Here is a 19,009-nt window from a genome sequence, read left to right as displayed (position 1 = left end):
TATTTGCCACATAGGAGTTATTACAGGAACAACGACGATATATATATTTTTAATTAAAAATGGTTGCAGTTTACTGTGCAGTGATGAAGCGTTTCCCTCATAACTCATAAACGTGCTAACGTTTTCATGTTTTCTCTCTTTTATTTTATTGCTGAAACTCATCTTTGAACTACATTTCTTAATAAATAATATTTTTTTAAATTTGTGTTAGAATAAAATACTGTTATTTGACCATTTTTAAATGAATTTATTTTTTTATCAGACAATCTATCAAAGGCAGGGAAGTGATCTTGCATCATATTGTAGATATGACATGCATAAATACACACAAACAATTTCATCACAGAATTTTATTTTATTTATTCATTTGTTGTTGAAAATAACAGGCAAAGCCCAATTACAATGTTCATGACCAACAAATAAATTTATGAAACATAAACAAGAAAAGGAAACATGCACTTATTAAAAACTGAAACAAAATAGAAATAAGAGAAAGAAAAAAAAAGAGAAATTGAAATAAGGTGTGAAAGTAGCTTCAAATTAACTAACAATATTCTGTAAAATATGATAGCAAATAATTCTGTATCTAGAGATATTCATATTGAAAATATCAACATTCGGATGAGGATGTAATTTATTGTATAACTGTAACATTTGGAAAACTGGAGAATTTTTGTGGGATTCAGTATTTGTCCTTGGTATGTAAAATAAATTTCGAAATTTCGTTTTAAGCTTAGGTGCATATAATGTTATATAATAAAATAAACTAATACAGTCCAACTTATTGTTAATAATTTTATAAAGAAAGTTTAAATATTGACAATTTCGTCGAATTTGCAAACTAGTAAAATGGATAGTGTCAGTGACTCTGTTTTAAACATGTAGGCCTATTATATTGTGAATTTTGTATGTAAAAAAATGGAAAGTTCGATTGATACATCCAAGAGGCTATGTGAACAAGCCGAACAATTTTTATTATGTAAGTGGGTGTTACGTCATGAAGCAGCAAAAAGAAAAACATTACCCTATTGATCAAGAGTTTGTATCTGGTCTATTTTAAAATGCTATTATGGAATCGTGACATAAATTTTGCTCTATATGTAGTGTTTAAAACTTACGCAGAAAATGTAAGATAGTGACACTACGAAGTTCATCCATCTATAACTTATCAGGATCAATGGGATGTCTCTGTCATGACTGACTACTATTAGTGTTTAATAAGAGAGAATCCTCATTAGAACCATGAACACTTGTCAACTCAGCGTTCGTTTTCAACGAAGAAGAGGAGAAAATAGTTTTCCTAAGGAACATTTGATATTTCCTCATTCACTTTAAACTGATGTATCCGTAAAATTGAAGCTTTATCATGTATTGCAGTTTTTCGCGTATTTTAGAGGTATCGGCACTTAAAAATTATAAATTGAAAAATATTCTGTTTTCAAATTGTATTGTATTTGATATTTTAATTCATTTCGAAATTTTTTATCACACATTTATTCATAGATTTCTACCAATGAGCAGGTATTTCACTGAAAACGCAGCATATGCCACCTATATACCTAAATTGCTTTACTCCTTCAAATGCGATATCGCCTAAGGTTATATTTTGGGGAGTGCTTTTAGTTTTGGTTGTAGATATTATCATATATTTGGTTTTTCTTTAGTTTACCATTAGTCCCATCTTTTGGACTATTCTGGATGGCCTAGTTCTAAAGTCAGTTGCTTGAGAGTGGGGAGATTTATAGCAATTATATTACATCATCTGCATGTGCACATATTTGACTAGATTTGGGGAAGGTTATGCCTATTTTTATAAACTTTCTCAATTATCTGATGTGTATTACGTGTAGATCTACATCCCTTCATTGAACTTTCCCATAATTTGTCTAATGGTGAATATTTGGAATGTAGTACTTCTTTGCTCACGGAATCCACATTCCTATTCTCCTCGGAGTGTGCAATTTACTAATGAAATACCGTCACATGGGGCAACTTTAGCCCTTTCGGTATAACTTTGGCACAGATAAAGTATAAGTTTTGAATTTTTATATCTGCCACCCGACTTCAGATAATAAAATGTTTGTTTAATTGGCTTATTGATGGTAGTATTATGCACATATTCAGTGCATTTTAAATTTATCAGATTTGTCGCAAGAGCGCAGCACACTCATTAGTACATCAGCTGTAAGATCATATCAATTTACTCTCTGCAAACTTCTTTGGGCCGTATTCAGAGACATTTTCAGCGCGGGCTTCCGGTGGATGATCAGCGTTTTTCTTATTCATAAACCAGTGTTAGCGATAGGATATGATTTGAATTCTGTACAAGTAACCAGTGGATAGCCGGGGCTAGCTTAGTACGCTCGTAGCGCGTGCTGCGAAATGTCTATGAATAGCACCCTGTGTGTCCAAACCACAACTTAAGTGATAAAAATCAGGTAAGTGTCTTAACTTACATATAAATATGTGCGGAATAAGTAGAAAACTGTTTGGATGTTATGTGTTTACTTGTTGGTGTAATTTCATTACAAACAAAGTGATGTCTTTTCAGTTGATTTCTGGGATATCGTTTAGCTCTAGGCTAAAGTTATCACAGAAATTTTAACGTGTTTGTATTAGTTAAAATATTAATCCGCAATGTAATTTATTGCTTATTTTGTTCTTTTTATGCCACTTGTTATGTAAGAAGAATGCCAAGAACAATTATTAAGGCATTAGGAGCCCGCGCTTACGTAAATTACACAGAGGAGGATCTTGAACAATGTTTGCAGGACTAAGAACACGGAGGGCGGCTTCACAATATTACGGAATTCCCGGAAGTACGATTAAGCTAAAATTGTAAGATGAAAGAGTAGTGGAACACAGAAAAATTCTCTCCGGCACCGGGATTTGAACCCGGGTTTTCAGTTCTACGTGCTGACGCTCTATCCACTAAGCCACACCGGATTCCCATCCCGATGTTGGATGGAATCGTCTCAGTTTAAGTCCCACCTCTTAGGTTCCCTCTAGTGGCCTGCCCTCTGCATTACGTCTTAGAAGTCTATGAACGTAGGACAATGTCCACACATTTGCGGAGGTGCACTCGTTATGAGTGACTGGTTGGCCGGGATCAGACGGAATAAGCGCCGTCTTAAATCACTAATGATCTACGCTTATCATATATATTATTTTAATGTACAGAAGTACATATGAACTTTCCATGCAGATATTCCGCGTCATCGTACGATAAAAGAGGCATACATCAAAATAGTCCTGGACGTCCAACAATATTCAACACAGAAGAAGAAAATGTGATTGCTGTACATTTGCTGAAAATGACAGAGATCAATATACACGTTGACAACACTGAGGATTTTCAACTGGACATCAGTTCAGGAACTGATGTAAGAGATCATTATTCATCTAACAATCTAAAAGAGACACTGAAAAAAAGGGATTTTGTCATAGTACAATATGACGTGGAATTGTATCCTGGACGTGTGGTAAAACTCCCGTAAAACGAAGAATTAGGCGTAAGTGTGGACTGCATGATGACGACGAAATCGTGGAAGTGGCCAAACGAAAAAGACATTTTAACTTACAATTGATGCGAAATAAAAGAAAAAATTGAACCGCCAAAAATGATTGGAAAAAGGGTTTTTTTTTTGTCTCTCTGTTGATACAGTAATCTGTTTCTTTCTTAAATGGGTATGCCAGCCAGATAACTTATAAATCTCATCTTTTTCATAATATTATTTATAATATATTTTTTTAGTAGATTATTTTATGACGCTTTATCAATATCTTCGGTTATTTAGCGTCTGAATGAGATTAAGGTGATAATGCCGGTGAAATGAATCCGGGGTCCAACACCGAAAGTTACCCAGCATTTGCTCACATTGGGTTGAGGGAAAACCCGGAAAAAACCTCAACCAGGTAACTTGTCCCGACCGGGCCAGATGTGCTAGCCGTTACTTCACAGGTGTGGACTTATAATTTCTCTAAATAATTATTTTTCATTACATAAATAAGAAACTATGTCATCGTAATATTCTTATCTTTTATTTAGTCTTTCTGTGACATGAGGTACACAAAATTGGGTTACTTTGACGCAAGACGTGTTAGAGCCTTGATTACTATGTTATATTATGTTGAATGGGTCAAGGTTGCCCCATTTCAGGGCATCATTAGCCCAATTATTAAAACGATTATAACAACAATTGAAATTTAGTAACATGTCTATAATTACAGTATATTACTGACTGATATCTTAAGAACCTCAGCGGTGAAAGTGAACAATTTCAAATTAACTTCATAAAAATTGCTGCATTTTAAACTGTACAGCTCATGCATTTGTTCAAGACACTCGCGATGTGCAGTACGGGAACAGCAATTCCGTGGAGGAGGTAGGAATAGAAGGGAAGGTCGGGCGTGTGTCTACCAGTTCAAGGCAAAGACTAACCCATTCCCCTATAATTCGTAAGTAGACTCATCCCATCTCGTGCGCAGCTCTATAGGAAGAGTGGGGGAGTGTCTGGACATAATGCATGAGCTGTACTGCACGGTAAAAGTGGGATAATTTTGACCCACTTGACAGTACATTATGTTACTTTTGGGATTGTAAGGCATGTTTTTGTGTAAAATCAAGAGAACTAGAGTGTCTTCTTACTTTAGTGCATTGTAAATGACTTCATTTATGTAAATCTTTTGAGTAAGAGTTGAAATAACTTAAATAAAATTCAAACATTAACGCAGTTCACAAGGAGGAAATTATTCTTGAGACATGTGTAACACGTATAATGAGGAAGTATTTGTGTTACCTTTATGACACTCGTTGATTGTACAGTAGTGACAGAAAAAACTGGACCGACCCTTGTAGCTGATTTCAGAGCCGAGTTCACAGTGACACCACGATAGACTGGTAACTAAGACTTTCGTGGTTCAAATCCTGCCTGGGAAGGAAACTTTTTTTGTTCCTTATTCAAATTTATTCCCAATACTTTTCGATTGCAGCGATATTTTACTATTTAATTAACTTATTATTCCCAGAACATGAATTTTACCAGCTTATTTTCTAATGGCTTTCGAAATGGGCTACGTCAGCAGTCGAAACGACAACAATTTCAATAGATTACTCGCTATCTTGTGAATGCGGGCGTGGCATACGCAATGGCTCATTTCGGGGACTTAATTATTCCAGCGGTCCGGTTTTTTTACCACTACTGTTCAGTAATACCCTAGATCATATATGTAACAGATATGTCGGGCTTATAGGCTTTGAGGTTAACAACTTTTGTCAGGTTTACTACGCTGCCATCTAGTTGTTACATAAGGAGTCACGTCATAATTCCCATTTGAATTGCATTAGCGACTGTGCTGCCATCTCGTGTTCGTTTACGGCGGACGGGTGGCGATCCTGGCGGTTATTCTCTTCAAAGTGCTGCCGATTTTAACGTAGCGAGGAGTTATCTGTTACATAATATATGATCTAGGGTAATACTCATCAGCGATAGAGAGTTTAGACTACATAATTGTTGAAAATTCCTTCTAACTTTAATGTTCTGGAATGTAAGATTACCTTCGAAATGCACTGAATAAGAAACTTCACTGCACTAGGAGGACATTTCTATCTCAGCATGAAGGACAAACGACTGGAAGAGGCAATGGTAAGAGTACTACAGCAGCTGGGACTCGATCCCGAGACTCCTTATCACGTAGAGCCTTTCAATGCAAAGTTGTGGATCTCGTCCATGTACCGCGTTACAGTGGAGAATAAAGGTATGTAGTATGGTTTTATTACGTACTTATATTAACGACTTTTGCTGCAGATAATTCTCAGGGTCAGTGAATTGGCAAGTAGTAAAAGTAAAGGATAGAGTATTAAGCACGGATATTTGCGAATAATAAAGCGAAGATTTTCAGAAGTGCACTGGTCAATTTTATGTCCATCTACAAAGCAATGACATTTTCTAAGAAATGAAGAGTGAAAAATGCAGTATGTTTGTCATAGGAAGATCTGTACTCCAATATGTTGTAGCGTGTCATGTTTATTTTCTGTGTCCTTATCTCGCTTGTCGTAAACAAGTTATTTTCTGTTGCATACAAGTGACGAATGTTGTGAAATATTTTTGTTCGTGTCAGGTAGCGTAAATACTTTACGAGTACGATGGTATTGTTCTTATTCTTAAACATACAATCATTATTAGTCTTATTATCAGACATCGGATTTTAGGGCAAATGCCTATTTTGTTTCTTTAGAAGAAAGTGAAAAATTATGATTAATAGAGTAAACCTTGGTAATTTCGTGGCAGTGGTTATTTCGTGATATTTTTTCCTGGCTCTTTCGTGAACTAACCAATTGTCTACGAGATTCAAATTTCCGCCAAGGGATTGCATATGTTGTCCGGTTTCCAGAAACATACAGTTACATTATAGTCTAATATATACAGTCACGAAGCTCAATACTTACTAAATATGCAAACATAGATAGTTGCTCACCACCAGGATCGCTACTATCGCTTCATCACAGACTCTTCCCCTAGCAGACTATAAAATGTATTGTACTTTCGATATCGTGTTCTTTTGAAAAAATTAACACCTTCCTTCCACTATTGAAATATGAAATAAATAAGGTTTATATATTATTTTCATAAAATATATATTATATTCTATAAATTCACCTTCCTGGATCTTTCGGAAGAAGGATAACTCTAACCTATTTTTCTTACGATTTATAGTACTACAAACGTCTCCTTGTCTCATATTATTATTCCAATTATTTTATTTTAGCCATTTACAGTTATTACAACCGATAATGAACATTTCACAGTTTACATAGTTTTTCACAAAAATGCGAAATACGGCACAGTCAATGCCTTTTCGATCTAGACGAGGCCGTAATGTTTGTTTGGGTTTTCTATTTCAGTGTATGGAGCTCAGTGAAATATTATATTATAACTTTATTGCGTATCATTGCTAAGCTTTATTTAGTGTAATGTGTCCATAAGTTCCGTTTACTTCTTGTTGCATAATATGTTGCAGAAATAATTACAAAACTGTGTTATTTTAATGTTGAGAGAATTTTACATGTTAACATAACCTGTTCGCGTCAACATTTTAAGTTTGGAATTGAAGCTATTTTGAGGTTTAATAAAAAAGAATTTATACTGTGATTTCAATTTAACACATCTACCTTCCTTAATTTTAGACAAAACATTTACCATACCACTCCTATGACATTAGTGTACGTACAATTGTGTTACTTCGTCTCTTAAGTAGTAGATAAATACAGTAATTCATTATTTAATTGCAGTATTAAAATACAGACAAATTGAATGTCCGGGGTATCATACATGACATTATGCTTAATTATAATGTATGATTGCGAATTTAGGAATATAAGTTAAATGTAGTAAACATAACCTGTAATTTTCACATGAATGGCAAGGCATTGGAGATCACTAAATTTAGACAGAAAGGGGCGACTGGTACAGTAAACATAACCTATAATTTCAATATATCTAAATATCCGTGCGGTGCAATTGAAAATTACTGAATCGTGCATAAATGAATGTACAAGAATTTCGCAATATTTAATCGAAGTAAAGGCAGGTATTACACATACGAACAACGTAATTTTCACACCATAAATAATATTATACCTTAACTCACAAGTGAATTATGTCTGAAGTGTCTTATCATTGTTTTAAATTTTATTAATAGAATTACACTACATTTTAGAGAAACATATGTTACTGTTTATGCATTCCAACTAATTTATATGGTTGAAACGCCGACCTTCGTGATCGGGTTAAGCGAGTTACATGATCTGCCTTACGGCCTGTATTAGATCACGGTGGCTGTGGCACAGTCTATTGTTCCTAGTACTCACAGCGCTCCAAGCGGCTAGCAACTATCGCGAGAATTGCAAAAAATCATCCCAAGCTTTGTGATTGTATATAGTAAACTGTGGTTACGCTTTGTGAGTCAGCTACAATAGTTCACTAAAGAGCCAGGAATAACTATCACGAAATAACCATTGCCACGAAATTACCAAGGTTTACCAATTTGTAGTGTTAATAAATACATGCATACTACTACGACTGCTACTAGTAGTACTGCTACTGCTACTACTACTAGTATTGCTACTACTACTACTACTACTAGTAGTAGTACTGCTACTGCTTCTACTACTGGTACTGCTACTACTACTACTACTACTACTAGTACTGCTACTGCTACTACTACTGGTACTGTTACTACTACTACTACTACTAGTACTGCTACTGCTACTACTACTGGTACTGCTACTACTACTACTACTAGGCCTACTACTACTACTATTACCAATTTGTAGTATTAATAAATACATGCATACTACTACTACTACTACTACTAGTACTGCTGCTGCTGCTACTACTACTACTACTACCAATTTGTAGTGTTAATAAATACATGCATACTACTACTACTATTACTAGTAGTAGTACTGCTACTGCTACTACTACTGGTACTGCTACTACTACTACCAATTTGTAGTGTTAATAAATACATGCATACTACTACTACTACTAGTAGTAGTGCTGCTACTGCTACTACTACTAGTAGTACTGCTACTGCTACTACTACTAGTAGTACTGCTACTGCCACTACTACTGGTACTGCTACTACTACTACTACTACTGCTATTACTACTACTACTACTACTACTACTAGGCCTACTACTACTACTACTACTACTACTACTACCACCAATTTGTAGTGTTAATAAATACATGCATACTACTACTACCACCAATTTGTAGTGTTAATAAATACATACATACATACTACTACTACTACTAGTACTACATACTATTACTACTACTACTACTACTACTACTACGAATGCATTAGTAATACGAAGCAGATGAGAATGAATGCGGCGAGAGCGACGAAGGTAGTTGTTCTGCTGCTTCTGTCCCTACTAATGATGTAATACTATTAGTAGTTATGGAAGTTTTTCTGGTAAATTCTGAGTATTTAAATATATAATTAAAATTGGATAATATCATAGACCACAAAAATATATTCGTCGCCAGGGATCAAAATATCGTCTTAAAAATATGTGTTAACAGAAGGAATATCGTGCTCTACAGAGTAAGGATAATTTCAGAGTCTGTCTGTAATAACATATTTGGAAACTAACTGAACTGGAGCCTAGCGGTACATTCACTTACGACTCAATTCCGAGAAATAATCGCATTGTGACTAATATCAAGTGTTTAAATATAGTAATATAGTAAAAAAACATGTATTGGTTAGATCCACTTTTGATGTGGTAATGTAGACTGTATGAAACTGATAGAAGGATCTAGTTTATGCGTAGGCTCGTATATGCTTACAAAACAGAAGCTTGGATGGCAACAAAGCCAATTTGTCTGAGCATCTACTAATGAGACTGTGGACGTAAGTTCGTTAAATGAGATAATCGCGTTATTGCAAGAAGATCTTAATAACCTGAGGCTGGAAAATGAGCAACTTGTCAACTCTGCGTTCAGAATCCATCAACTTCTACAGATAGGCCTATCCTTAATTAGCAGATGTGAGTCGGTGGTACATGCCAACAAGAATCGAAAACCAATGACGTTTCAAGAAACAACTTCGTGGTTCCAAGCTATAATATATATTTTTTCAATATGGATAAACTCATCATTTCGAATAAGAATGCTCTAGTTTTCCGAGTACGCCTAACTTCAATACTAGGACTAAACAATGCAAAAGGAAGATCAGACTATACACTGTTGGTTATAGTTGTAGTGGATGAAAACTTTTTTGCACGATTGTGTTTTTTGCTTTATTTACAGCTATTGTTGTAAGGCCTTGAAAGTTAGAATTCCCATACAGAAACTTGTTGCTAGGGAAACCATTCTTCATAACACAAAACTGTATTGAAATAGACTCATTACAGTGCACTTATTGTTACTTAGGTACCATTACAGTGCAGTTTTGAGAAGGCTTTGGTACAATATTGCTCTAAATTTTCAATGCAAAATATATTGCATTTGCAATTTAAACAATATGATCGTGCAAAAAATGTTATACAATACAAGTTTGTGAAGTGCATTACAAAATCTCGGAAATTGAAAAACGAACAGAGTACTCTGAACTGGCAAGGAAGTGAAAACAATTCAAATTTATACAACGTAGTTACCTCACTAGTGAAATAGTGTGACGACCTAACTTTCAATAATTTCGCAGTGTTATGAGCGATGCACGCACCAACAAGAACTAGACTCTAGAATATTAACAAAATGTTGAAGGAAACTTGTGCGGTTTGACGCGCATAGCTGTTGTTGTGAGTGAGCTTTATCGAATGACTTGCCAGAGTTTATAACTCGACTGAGGCGAGTGGAGACCCGGGCGTAATGTGAACTATCGCGATGACGCTATACGAACGCATGAGAAGTACAAGTGGCGCTCCGCGCTGCAGGACACCAGTGGCCTTGGTCGAGTAGTGCATATGCAAGCTTTTATTCGATATAAAAACTTTCGTAAACATTAAAATAACGCTGTAATTAATACTAGTCTTCATGACCACTCGTGTCATATTAGGCATGGTCATCATTTCCATATGTCCGGCAAGCAATCACTGATAAAGGTAATAATTGCTAATAAACAATGTAAGGAGTAAGTTAAATTCACGGATAAATGTTTTCTGTGCTTTAAAATTAATAAAATGCAGAAAACCAGAAAAACTAGTTAAGTAACAATAATTCTGGTGGTAGCAAGACTTCGTCCCACTTATTTATCAAAGAGAAAGCCATCTTAGAGAGTCGGACTTAACTGGTCCTATCAACAGAAACTGTGTTGAAAATATTTAATACATTGATATCCATACTACGTACAAAATAATAACTGAATTTGAAATATTTTAATATAACTCTTCTTACATCATTAGCGTAAATGAGCATTGGCTGGATATGACTTGATTTTCATGATTACGGTCCAACCAAATTTTTTAGAAGTAAGATGTCACTTGGCCAATCCAATTCGTGGTGCGAACAGCCATGAAGAGTCAAGGTCGATCAGCAGGCTGTTGTCCTCACATTCGCATGCTTCAATAGAGGTGAACGATCATCTTTAGTTGCCTTAGACGATAATTGTAATCTTCTGATAAATTAATTTACTTTTGTAACCATACATTTGACAAAAATAACGAAAAATATGTGAATTATTGCAATGCACGACATATTTCAGTTTAGGAAATAAATCTGTGAAAGATGGCTTAATTTTATACAAATAATATTAAGAAATTATTTAGAAAACATATATTATAGTGTCAGTGTATTTAATTGTAACCGAAGAGAATATAGCATCTATCATACTTATGTTGTTTAGTCAACTGTCCGAAGACAGGTCTGAACAGTGGCGTAGCATGAAATTTTGAGCAGGGGAAGCTAACTCAAGTTGTCTTTCATGCAATATGAGAAAACGTATTACAAAAATATAATCTTGAAATAAATAGTAGTCAATGTCAAGTCAGCAGTCAAAGATTGGTTGGAATCTCGTAACACAAATAAGGCATGACCTCAAATGGTACATAGTAAAATATGATTTCACGGTTTACACATATCTCTAACAAATAGACACGTATACGTATAACATTCGCTCATTCAATGTCATACTTAGATAAATCACAATATTAACGGCCAATAGATACAGTATTAGTATCATTACGTAAGTATGCGTCTGTATTTTGAGTGTGTCCTTCATTGACAGCAAGGGAGTCGGTCATTTGTTTTTTAGATCACACTTTTGTTCGTAAGTCAGTCTTGATAATAGAATTGTCCTAAAAATTCAAGTAAATTGGTGTCAGGAACTGTTATTTCACTCATTATTTATTATATCAGCCACAGTGCACACTAACACTTCAACTGAACACAACTCACGAAAGGGATAAATATTTATTTTCAATGTAAAAGCTAGCTTCTTGCGAGCCTTGCGACCAGTGTTGTTTAGTTAGAAAGGGATGGAAAATCTGCGGGGTGGGTTACACAGAAGAATAATTGTAAGAAACCAGTCTGCTTGGAAGCTGGTGTGTGCAGGCTTCTTGTTTACTGCTGCATCACAAATCATCCTGACCTGCCGCATCACAATATTTAACGCGTAAATATACATTCTATTAAAATTAATAAATAATTTTGTCCATAAACTGCAGGTTTATTATCAAATTATTATTAACTGGGGAAGCTGAGCTTTTTAGCTTACATTGACGCTACGCCACTGGGTCTGCACCTCACAAATGATACTAAGAAGTCACCACTTATGAGGCAACTAGATCAGGAGATAATGAGTTAGGGTAATCAGTTCCTTTCCCCCTCCATTGCATACAATATTAACCAAAATTTACAAAAGTACCTATTTAGTGAACTTTATCTACTAATCTTTAATTTTTTATCCGTTAAACCTCCTCCTTTCTAGGTCTTACAAGCCTTTGTCCGTAGGGGAGGGATAATTCTTTAGGATTACACACGAAACATGGACACTGGAGTGGCTTCTCTGAAGAGGGATCTGTTCAACGTAAGGATCATCTCCTAAAGACAACGGACAGAACGTTCGGGGCAGATAGTGAATTCCAATCCTGTATTCACCTTTGCGAGTGAGGAAAACCCCGAAAAAAATCCACTCTCAGATTGGCCGCCATTGGTATTAGAACCCAGGCCTCCCGAATGAGAGTCCGAGACGATATCTCCTCGACCACTCCGCTCAGTATCTAACAATAATAATAATAATAAAAATGAAAGTCAGTATATTAATCTTAATATGCGTATTTGGCAATCAAAACGTTATGAATTCTATTTTCGCTATCACATTTAAATTGTTTTATATTTAACTTTTAATTTTACTTTTATCAGGAAGTGATGCGGATATATCCTTGTTCGTGAAGCGCTTCCCTCAAGACCTCCAACGTCGAGAATTCTTTGAATCCCACATGTTCTTCAGGAACGAAATGGTTGCTTACACCAAGATATTGGACGCCTTTATAGAGTTTCAGAGAGAACGGGGTATCACCGAGCCTGTCCAGTTTACACCCAGGTACAGTTGCTGCTATAGTTTCTCATCCATAATGTTTTTTTCTCTCACCACTTCCGTTCTCTCTGTTCAAATTTTCCGAAATACATATTCAACAATGCATCAATTTTCTGATTTTATTTTATAATTAACTAGCTGGAAACACCCGACATTGCCCGGGTTTTCATTTTTTCTTTCATTTTCAATTAAACTGGTTGTTAGACTTTTCGGAAATCTCGGGAACTCAATTATAGACAACCTCGTTCATGAAGATGATTCTTTACATAGCGTCAGTGCCTACCAGGGTTAACTCAATTTAAAACAGCTGTAGATCAGGCACCGAGAATTGCATCATGAGCCTTGCGTTTAATTGTTTTTAAAATTTAATTAGGGCCTATATAGGCTTTTTTATTTTCATTTATTTAATCTGGTGTGGTTAAGGTCACTAGATCATCTCTTCTACGCCACCAGAAATAAAATAGTACTATTACTCTCCATGTATTGTGGGTCCCTATCACCAATGCATGGCGCGTCCTCAGGTTGCGGATAGAGGAGACGGCCTCCAGATATGGAGGGTAACTGTGAATATACTGTATGAGCAGTCGTGGACCGTGGTCCTCCAGCTTGGGGGTTGGGCGAAGGGTTAACAACCCATCACCGTAAAAACACTTGTTACGAATCCATACAATATGCCTCGGAATGGGACTGATTCTCTTGCATGACCACAGCAAAGGAATAAGGTTAATTATGCACAAGATAGGGACCGATGACGGGCTTATGTGAGGGCGGCAATGAACCTGCGGGTTCTTACTTATAACTACTATTATTACTGCTAACTACTACTATTACTGCTAACTACTACTATTACTGCTAACAACAACTACTACCACTACTACTTACTACTACTTCTACTGTGAACTACTACTAACTATTAACTAATACTACTACTAACTACTACTACTATTATTACTGCTAACTACTACTACTACTACTACTACTACTAATACTACTGTTAACTACTACTATTAACTATTAACTAATACTACTACTAACTACTACTACTATTATTACTGCTAACTACTACTACTATTACTACTACTACTACTAATACTACTACTTCCACTGTGAACTACTACTATTAACTATTAACTAATACTACTACTAACTACTACTATTACTGTTATTACTGCTAACTACTATTACTGCTAACAACAACAACAACAACTACTACTACTTACTACTACTTCTGCTGTGAACTACTACTACTAACTATTAAATAATACTACTACTACTAACTACTACTACTGTTAACTACTACTATTATTACTACTACTACTACTACTGTTAACTACTACTATTAACTATTAACTAATACTAACTACTACTATTACTATTATTACTGCTAACTACTATTACTGCTAACAACAACTACTACTACTACTTACTACTACTTCTACTGTGAACTACTACTTCTACTGTGAACTACTACTACTAACTATTAAATAATACTACTACTACTAACTACTACTACTGTTAACTACTACTATTATTACTGCTAACTACTACTAATACTACTACTGTTAACTACTACTATTAACTATTAACTAATACTACTACTAACTACTACTATTACTATTATTACTGCTTACTACTATTACTGCTAACTACTACTACCAACTACTACGACTACTACTACTATTACTGTTAACTATTACTACTAGTACTACTATTATTACTGCTAACTACTACTATTACTACTACTAACTACTACTACTACTACTTACTAAAGTTGCTGCTCCTAGTCAGTACTACTACTTCTATTTCTTTTAATACTTTTGTTGCTTCACTTGGTGCTTTTCCTAGCATTATGACGACTACTAATTCTACTCCAACTAATACTGCTGATATGGTTATTACTACAGAGTGAGGAAGACTTTGCTATACCATTGTGCGTAATTTTTCCATAAACAGGCTTATTATCACAAAAAGCGTACAACCACAAATGATAAATTTACTTACAGATAATGGTCAGCAAGAAATACATGCGGATTTTACGTTTCTTATTATTATTCGCCTGTCAATAGAAAGATTTTCCCTAGTGGTATTGCGAATATTTGATCACTTTGTGAAAAAAGCTTAATTGAACACTGGAGATAACGGTACAGATAAGAACAAAGCGGATATTAGGTCACATTCCTGTACTATTCATACTGTAAAATCTGACATGGAGAGATGGCAAACTATTTGAAAAAAATGTAAGAAACTGTTCGTGGCGGGTTCTTTAGATAGATTTTTTTTTACAAACAGAAAAGTGTCTCACAATTTTTTTTAAATTTAATTTATTATATTGCATAGATCTTACATTAGCAATGAAGCTTTAAGATGTGGAACAAGTCAGAATTTTACAAGAATACAATTAGGCTACAATTTTTTGAAATTCCAATTTCAATTTTTTTTTTATTTTTACATTGTTTTTTACAATTTTTTCGACATGTAGTGAGTTGAGGTGAGGTGAGGCCAAGGATTCGCCAAAAGATTACCTGGCATTTGCCTTATGGTTAGGGAAAACCTCAACCAGGTAATCAGACCAACGGGGGTGAAGTGAAATGAGGCTGAGGACTCGTCATAGACCACCCGGCATCAGTCCCACGGCTGGAGAAAACCTCGGAAGAAACAAACCAGTCAGACCAAACGGGAGTTGCAAACCAAGCTCGAGCGCAGCTCCGGATCAGCAGGCCAGCGAGTCTGCCGACTGAGCTACATCGATGGCTCTAATAAAAATATATAGTACATAGCCAGTCAGATTATTAAATTTATAAACCCAAACGATTATTTATCAGATAAGGTATAAAATATAACACATAGCAAGCAAATTAATTCAATTTAAAAGCACAAACAGTTCATCAGTTGAGCTATACAGATTACTATTCAATTTAAAGCATGTACAATTCATCATCCAAACTATATAAACATATATATTATATATATATATATATATATATATATATACATAAAAACATATATATATAGGCCTATACATAAGAATCGAAATAATTTTAAATTGTATTCTCATAGTTATGAAACAAAAGGTATGAATTCTTTAAGATTGTTTGAACCAAAATGAAACACTGCTACAGTATTTAATCATAGTACTAATTTAGGCCCAAGAATATATAACAAATTTATATTTAAATATCCTAACCTTGCCAATTCTAATAGGTGTATTAAATTAAAAAAAGTTATGTACGGATTTTATAAAAATTGAAAAATTGTAAATTTAAATGTATATATTCTTATTGCGTAGTAGACATAAGGCAAAGTGTATTATATACTTCTTAATTTCAATTCAGGAATCCGTCCCTGAGCATGAGTTCTACTCTTTCAGGGGCGAGCTAAAGTTTTTCTGTTTATATTATATTTTATGTTACAATTATTAGCAAAATAAATAAATAAATAAATAAATAAATAAATAAATAAATAAATAAATAAATAAATAAATAAATAAATAAATAAATAAATAAATAAATAAATACAGTAAAACCTGGGAAGTTGACCACCCCTGTAACATGACCACCTTCCTTAAATGACCACCTTTTTAAGGAACCGGAAGGTTCCTATTTATACAGTGCAAGAAATAGACTACGTAAGTTGACCACCTGTCTAACTTGAATCTTGACCTCAATTTCATGTGCTTGGAGCTTTTTTTACCCCCTATGTAACATGACCATGAAGTTTTGTGTCATGCTGTATAACGCACAAAATTTTGTGTGGTGCTGTACAAAAATTACTCTTAATGTAGCAAATCTATTTTTATGAATAGCGGTGGCTATTGGCACGTCTTCTGAAGGTCATTCTCATTCCCTAATGGTCTCCAGGAAGCCTGGGCTGGTGGAAGGTTAACGGTTTTTTTCTTTTACGTGAGTTCTTCAGGTTTTCTTAATATTTCAGTTATTCTTTGAGCATTTCAAGGGTACACTACAGTACAAATTGTAACCAGTAAACAAGTGCATATTACAGACTTCTTTCAGTTAACAGGTGTAGTTTAAAAGAACAATCAATTTTGGTCTTGTTTTAACACTTATGTAAACGTATACAGTACTGTAGGTACAGTACATAGTCTGAATAATAATACTGTACAATAGAATACTGTACTGAACTTACTTTACTGTACATACTGTACATTATTTATTTGTACAACTGTGCCTACTGTACAATTTTGTCCAGTGCCGCTAGTTTCCGTGTACAGTACATAATTACGTATACATTTCTGAAGTGTTAATTACGTAGATAACCATCACATATAACATAACAGTAATTTCTGTAAGTTGACCATCTATGTATGTTGACCAGGTGTGGTCGGAACCAGACACGGTCAACTTACACAGCTTTTACTGCATACAATACATAGTAAATAGATTTATTCAATTTACAAGCATACTTTCGTTAAGCTATACAAAATAGTACAATTCATATCAAGTAGACTAATTCAATTTATATTCATAAACAATTCATCAGTTGAGCTATATAGATTACTATTCAATTTACAACATATATACAATTCATCAATAAATTGAGCTATACAGACTACTGTTCATTTAATTGAAGACATTATTACAAAAACATTCCTAGTTATTTTTAATGAAATTGAGTTAAGGACACATTTGTTACTATTTTAAATGTTTATAGACTCCAAAACTGCCCAGGTCAAGTGCAATAGAGACAAGGATAAAACACCAGTTAACGGAAATAGCTGACACGTGTTATTCTTTTATTTTTTATTGTTCTCCTGAAAAATATCAATTTTGACAAGCGTTGTTTTTGTAATAATGTCTTCAATTTCTCTCTTATTTCATAGAAACACACACATTTTGTATTTTATACTCAATTACGTATTTTATCGTGAATTACTACACTAATACACTTAATAATTAATTACTTAAATTACTTATTCTGAGAGCATTTGGGCACATTTCGCATTTATCGTGACCGTGAAAATCTAGCATCTGTAATAATAATGCAAAATTGATGGGACGCCAAGTATGATCGTAATTAAGTAGAATAATGTAATTGTTCAGGAGGTATTTGAAGTAGCATTATGTCCCTTTTTATAATCTTTTCGTTATATTTTATAGGTGTTACTTGGTGGAGTGTGACGGAAAGGACGACATAATGGTGTTGGAGGATCTGAGCACTCAAGGTTTCTCAGTGCCTTCTTGTAAGAAGCCTCTGACGCTGCAGGATCTTCATCTTCTTATGCATGTACTGGGGCAGTTCCACGCTCTGTCTCTGGCCATAAAGACTCTGCAGCCACAGCGCTTCAGGGACATAAAATCAGCCGTCAACGAAACTATTTGGACAGATGGACATATAGAAAAAGCCTCAGGTCCGATCTTCTCACAAGCGGCTGAGGAAATATACACGATATCAATGCAAGAGAAAGATCTCGATAGCAAGTATGTTGTGAAGCTGAAGGATCTCGCCAAAAACGTCGTGCGCCGCTTGCAGCACGTTTGTCGGAGCGACCCGGGAAATGAACCCTGGAATGTGGTGACGCACGGAGACTTGTGGAGCAACAATCTGCTCTTGAAAGCCAACGGACAAGCACGGTTCATAGACCTACAGCAGTGTCGCTACGGCTCACCCGCCCTGGACCTCTCTAGTGTGCTATTCATGAGCATGGACGGACCAATGAGGGCGGAGCACGGTGACGCATTGCTGGAACTATACTACCAGAGTCTGAGCCAGTTCCTACAGCGCCTTGGAGTGGATCCAGAGCAAGTATTTCCCTTCTATGTCATCGAGGAACAGTTGAGAAAGTAAGTATGTTTAAGGGAAGACTCCACTGAAAATCATGAACATTTTTCCAAATTTTTTTAGCCATTTCACTTATTCAGAATTTATATTTTCATACCCCAAATGGATTCAGCTCAATTCTGATTACAAATACTCGTATGTTTACACTTTTTTTTTTAAATTA

At 34.9% G+C, this 19,009-nt stretch overlaps 1 protein-coding gene across 2 annotated transcripts in view; it reads left to right on the top strand.

Moving 5' to 3' along the window:
* The window catches only part of LOC138693231 (uncharacterized), a 43,511-nt gene that overhangs the window by 638 nt on the left and 23,864 nt on the right, over positions 1-19,009 (top strand). For both annotated transcript variants that reach the window (XM_069817029.1, XM_069817028.1), the window contains exons 2-4: positions 5,596-5,757; positions 12,876-13,056; positions 18,165-18,848. In XM_069817029.1, the coding sequence (XP_069673130.1) occupies positions 5,596-5,757; positions 12,876-13,056; positions 18,165-18,848 (1,027 nt within the window). The remainder of the gene's footprint in view (positions 1-5,595; positions 5,758-12,875; positions 13,057-18,164; positions 18,849-19,009) is intronic.

This window comes from Periplaneta americana, chromosome 17, assembly GCF_040183065.1.
Source record: "Periplaneta americana isolate PAMFEO1 chromosome 17, P.americana_PAMFEO1_priV1, whole genome shotgun sequence".
Lineage (NCBI taxonomy): Eukaryota > Metazoa > Arthropoda > Insecta > Blattodea > Blattidae > Periplaneta > Periplaneta americana.
The sequence above is the reverse complement of the archived record's forward strand: the minus strand, read 5'-3'. Positions and strand labels throughout refer to the sequence as shown.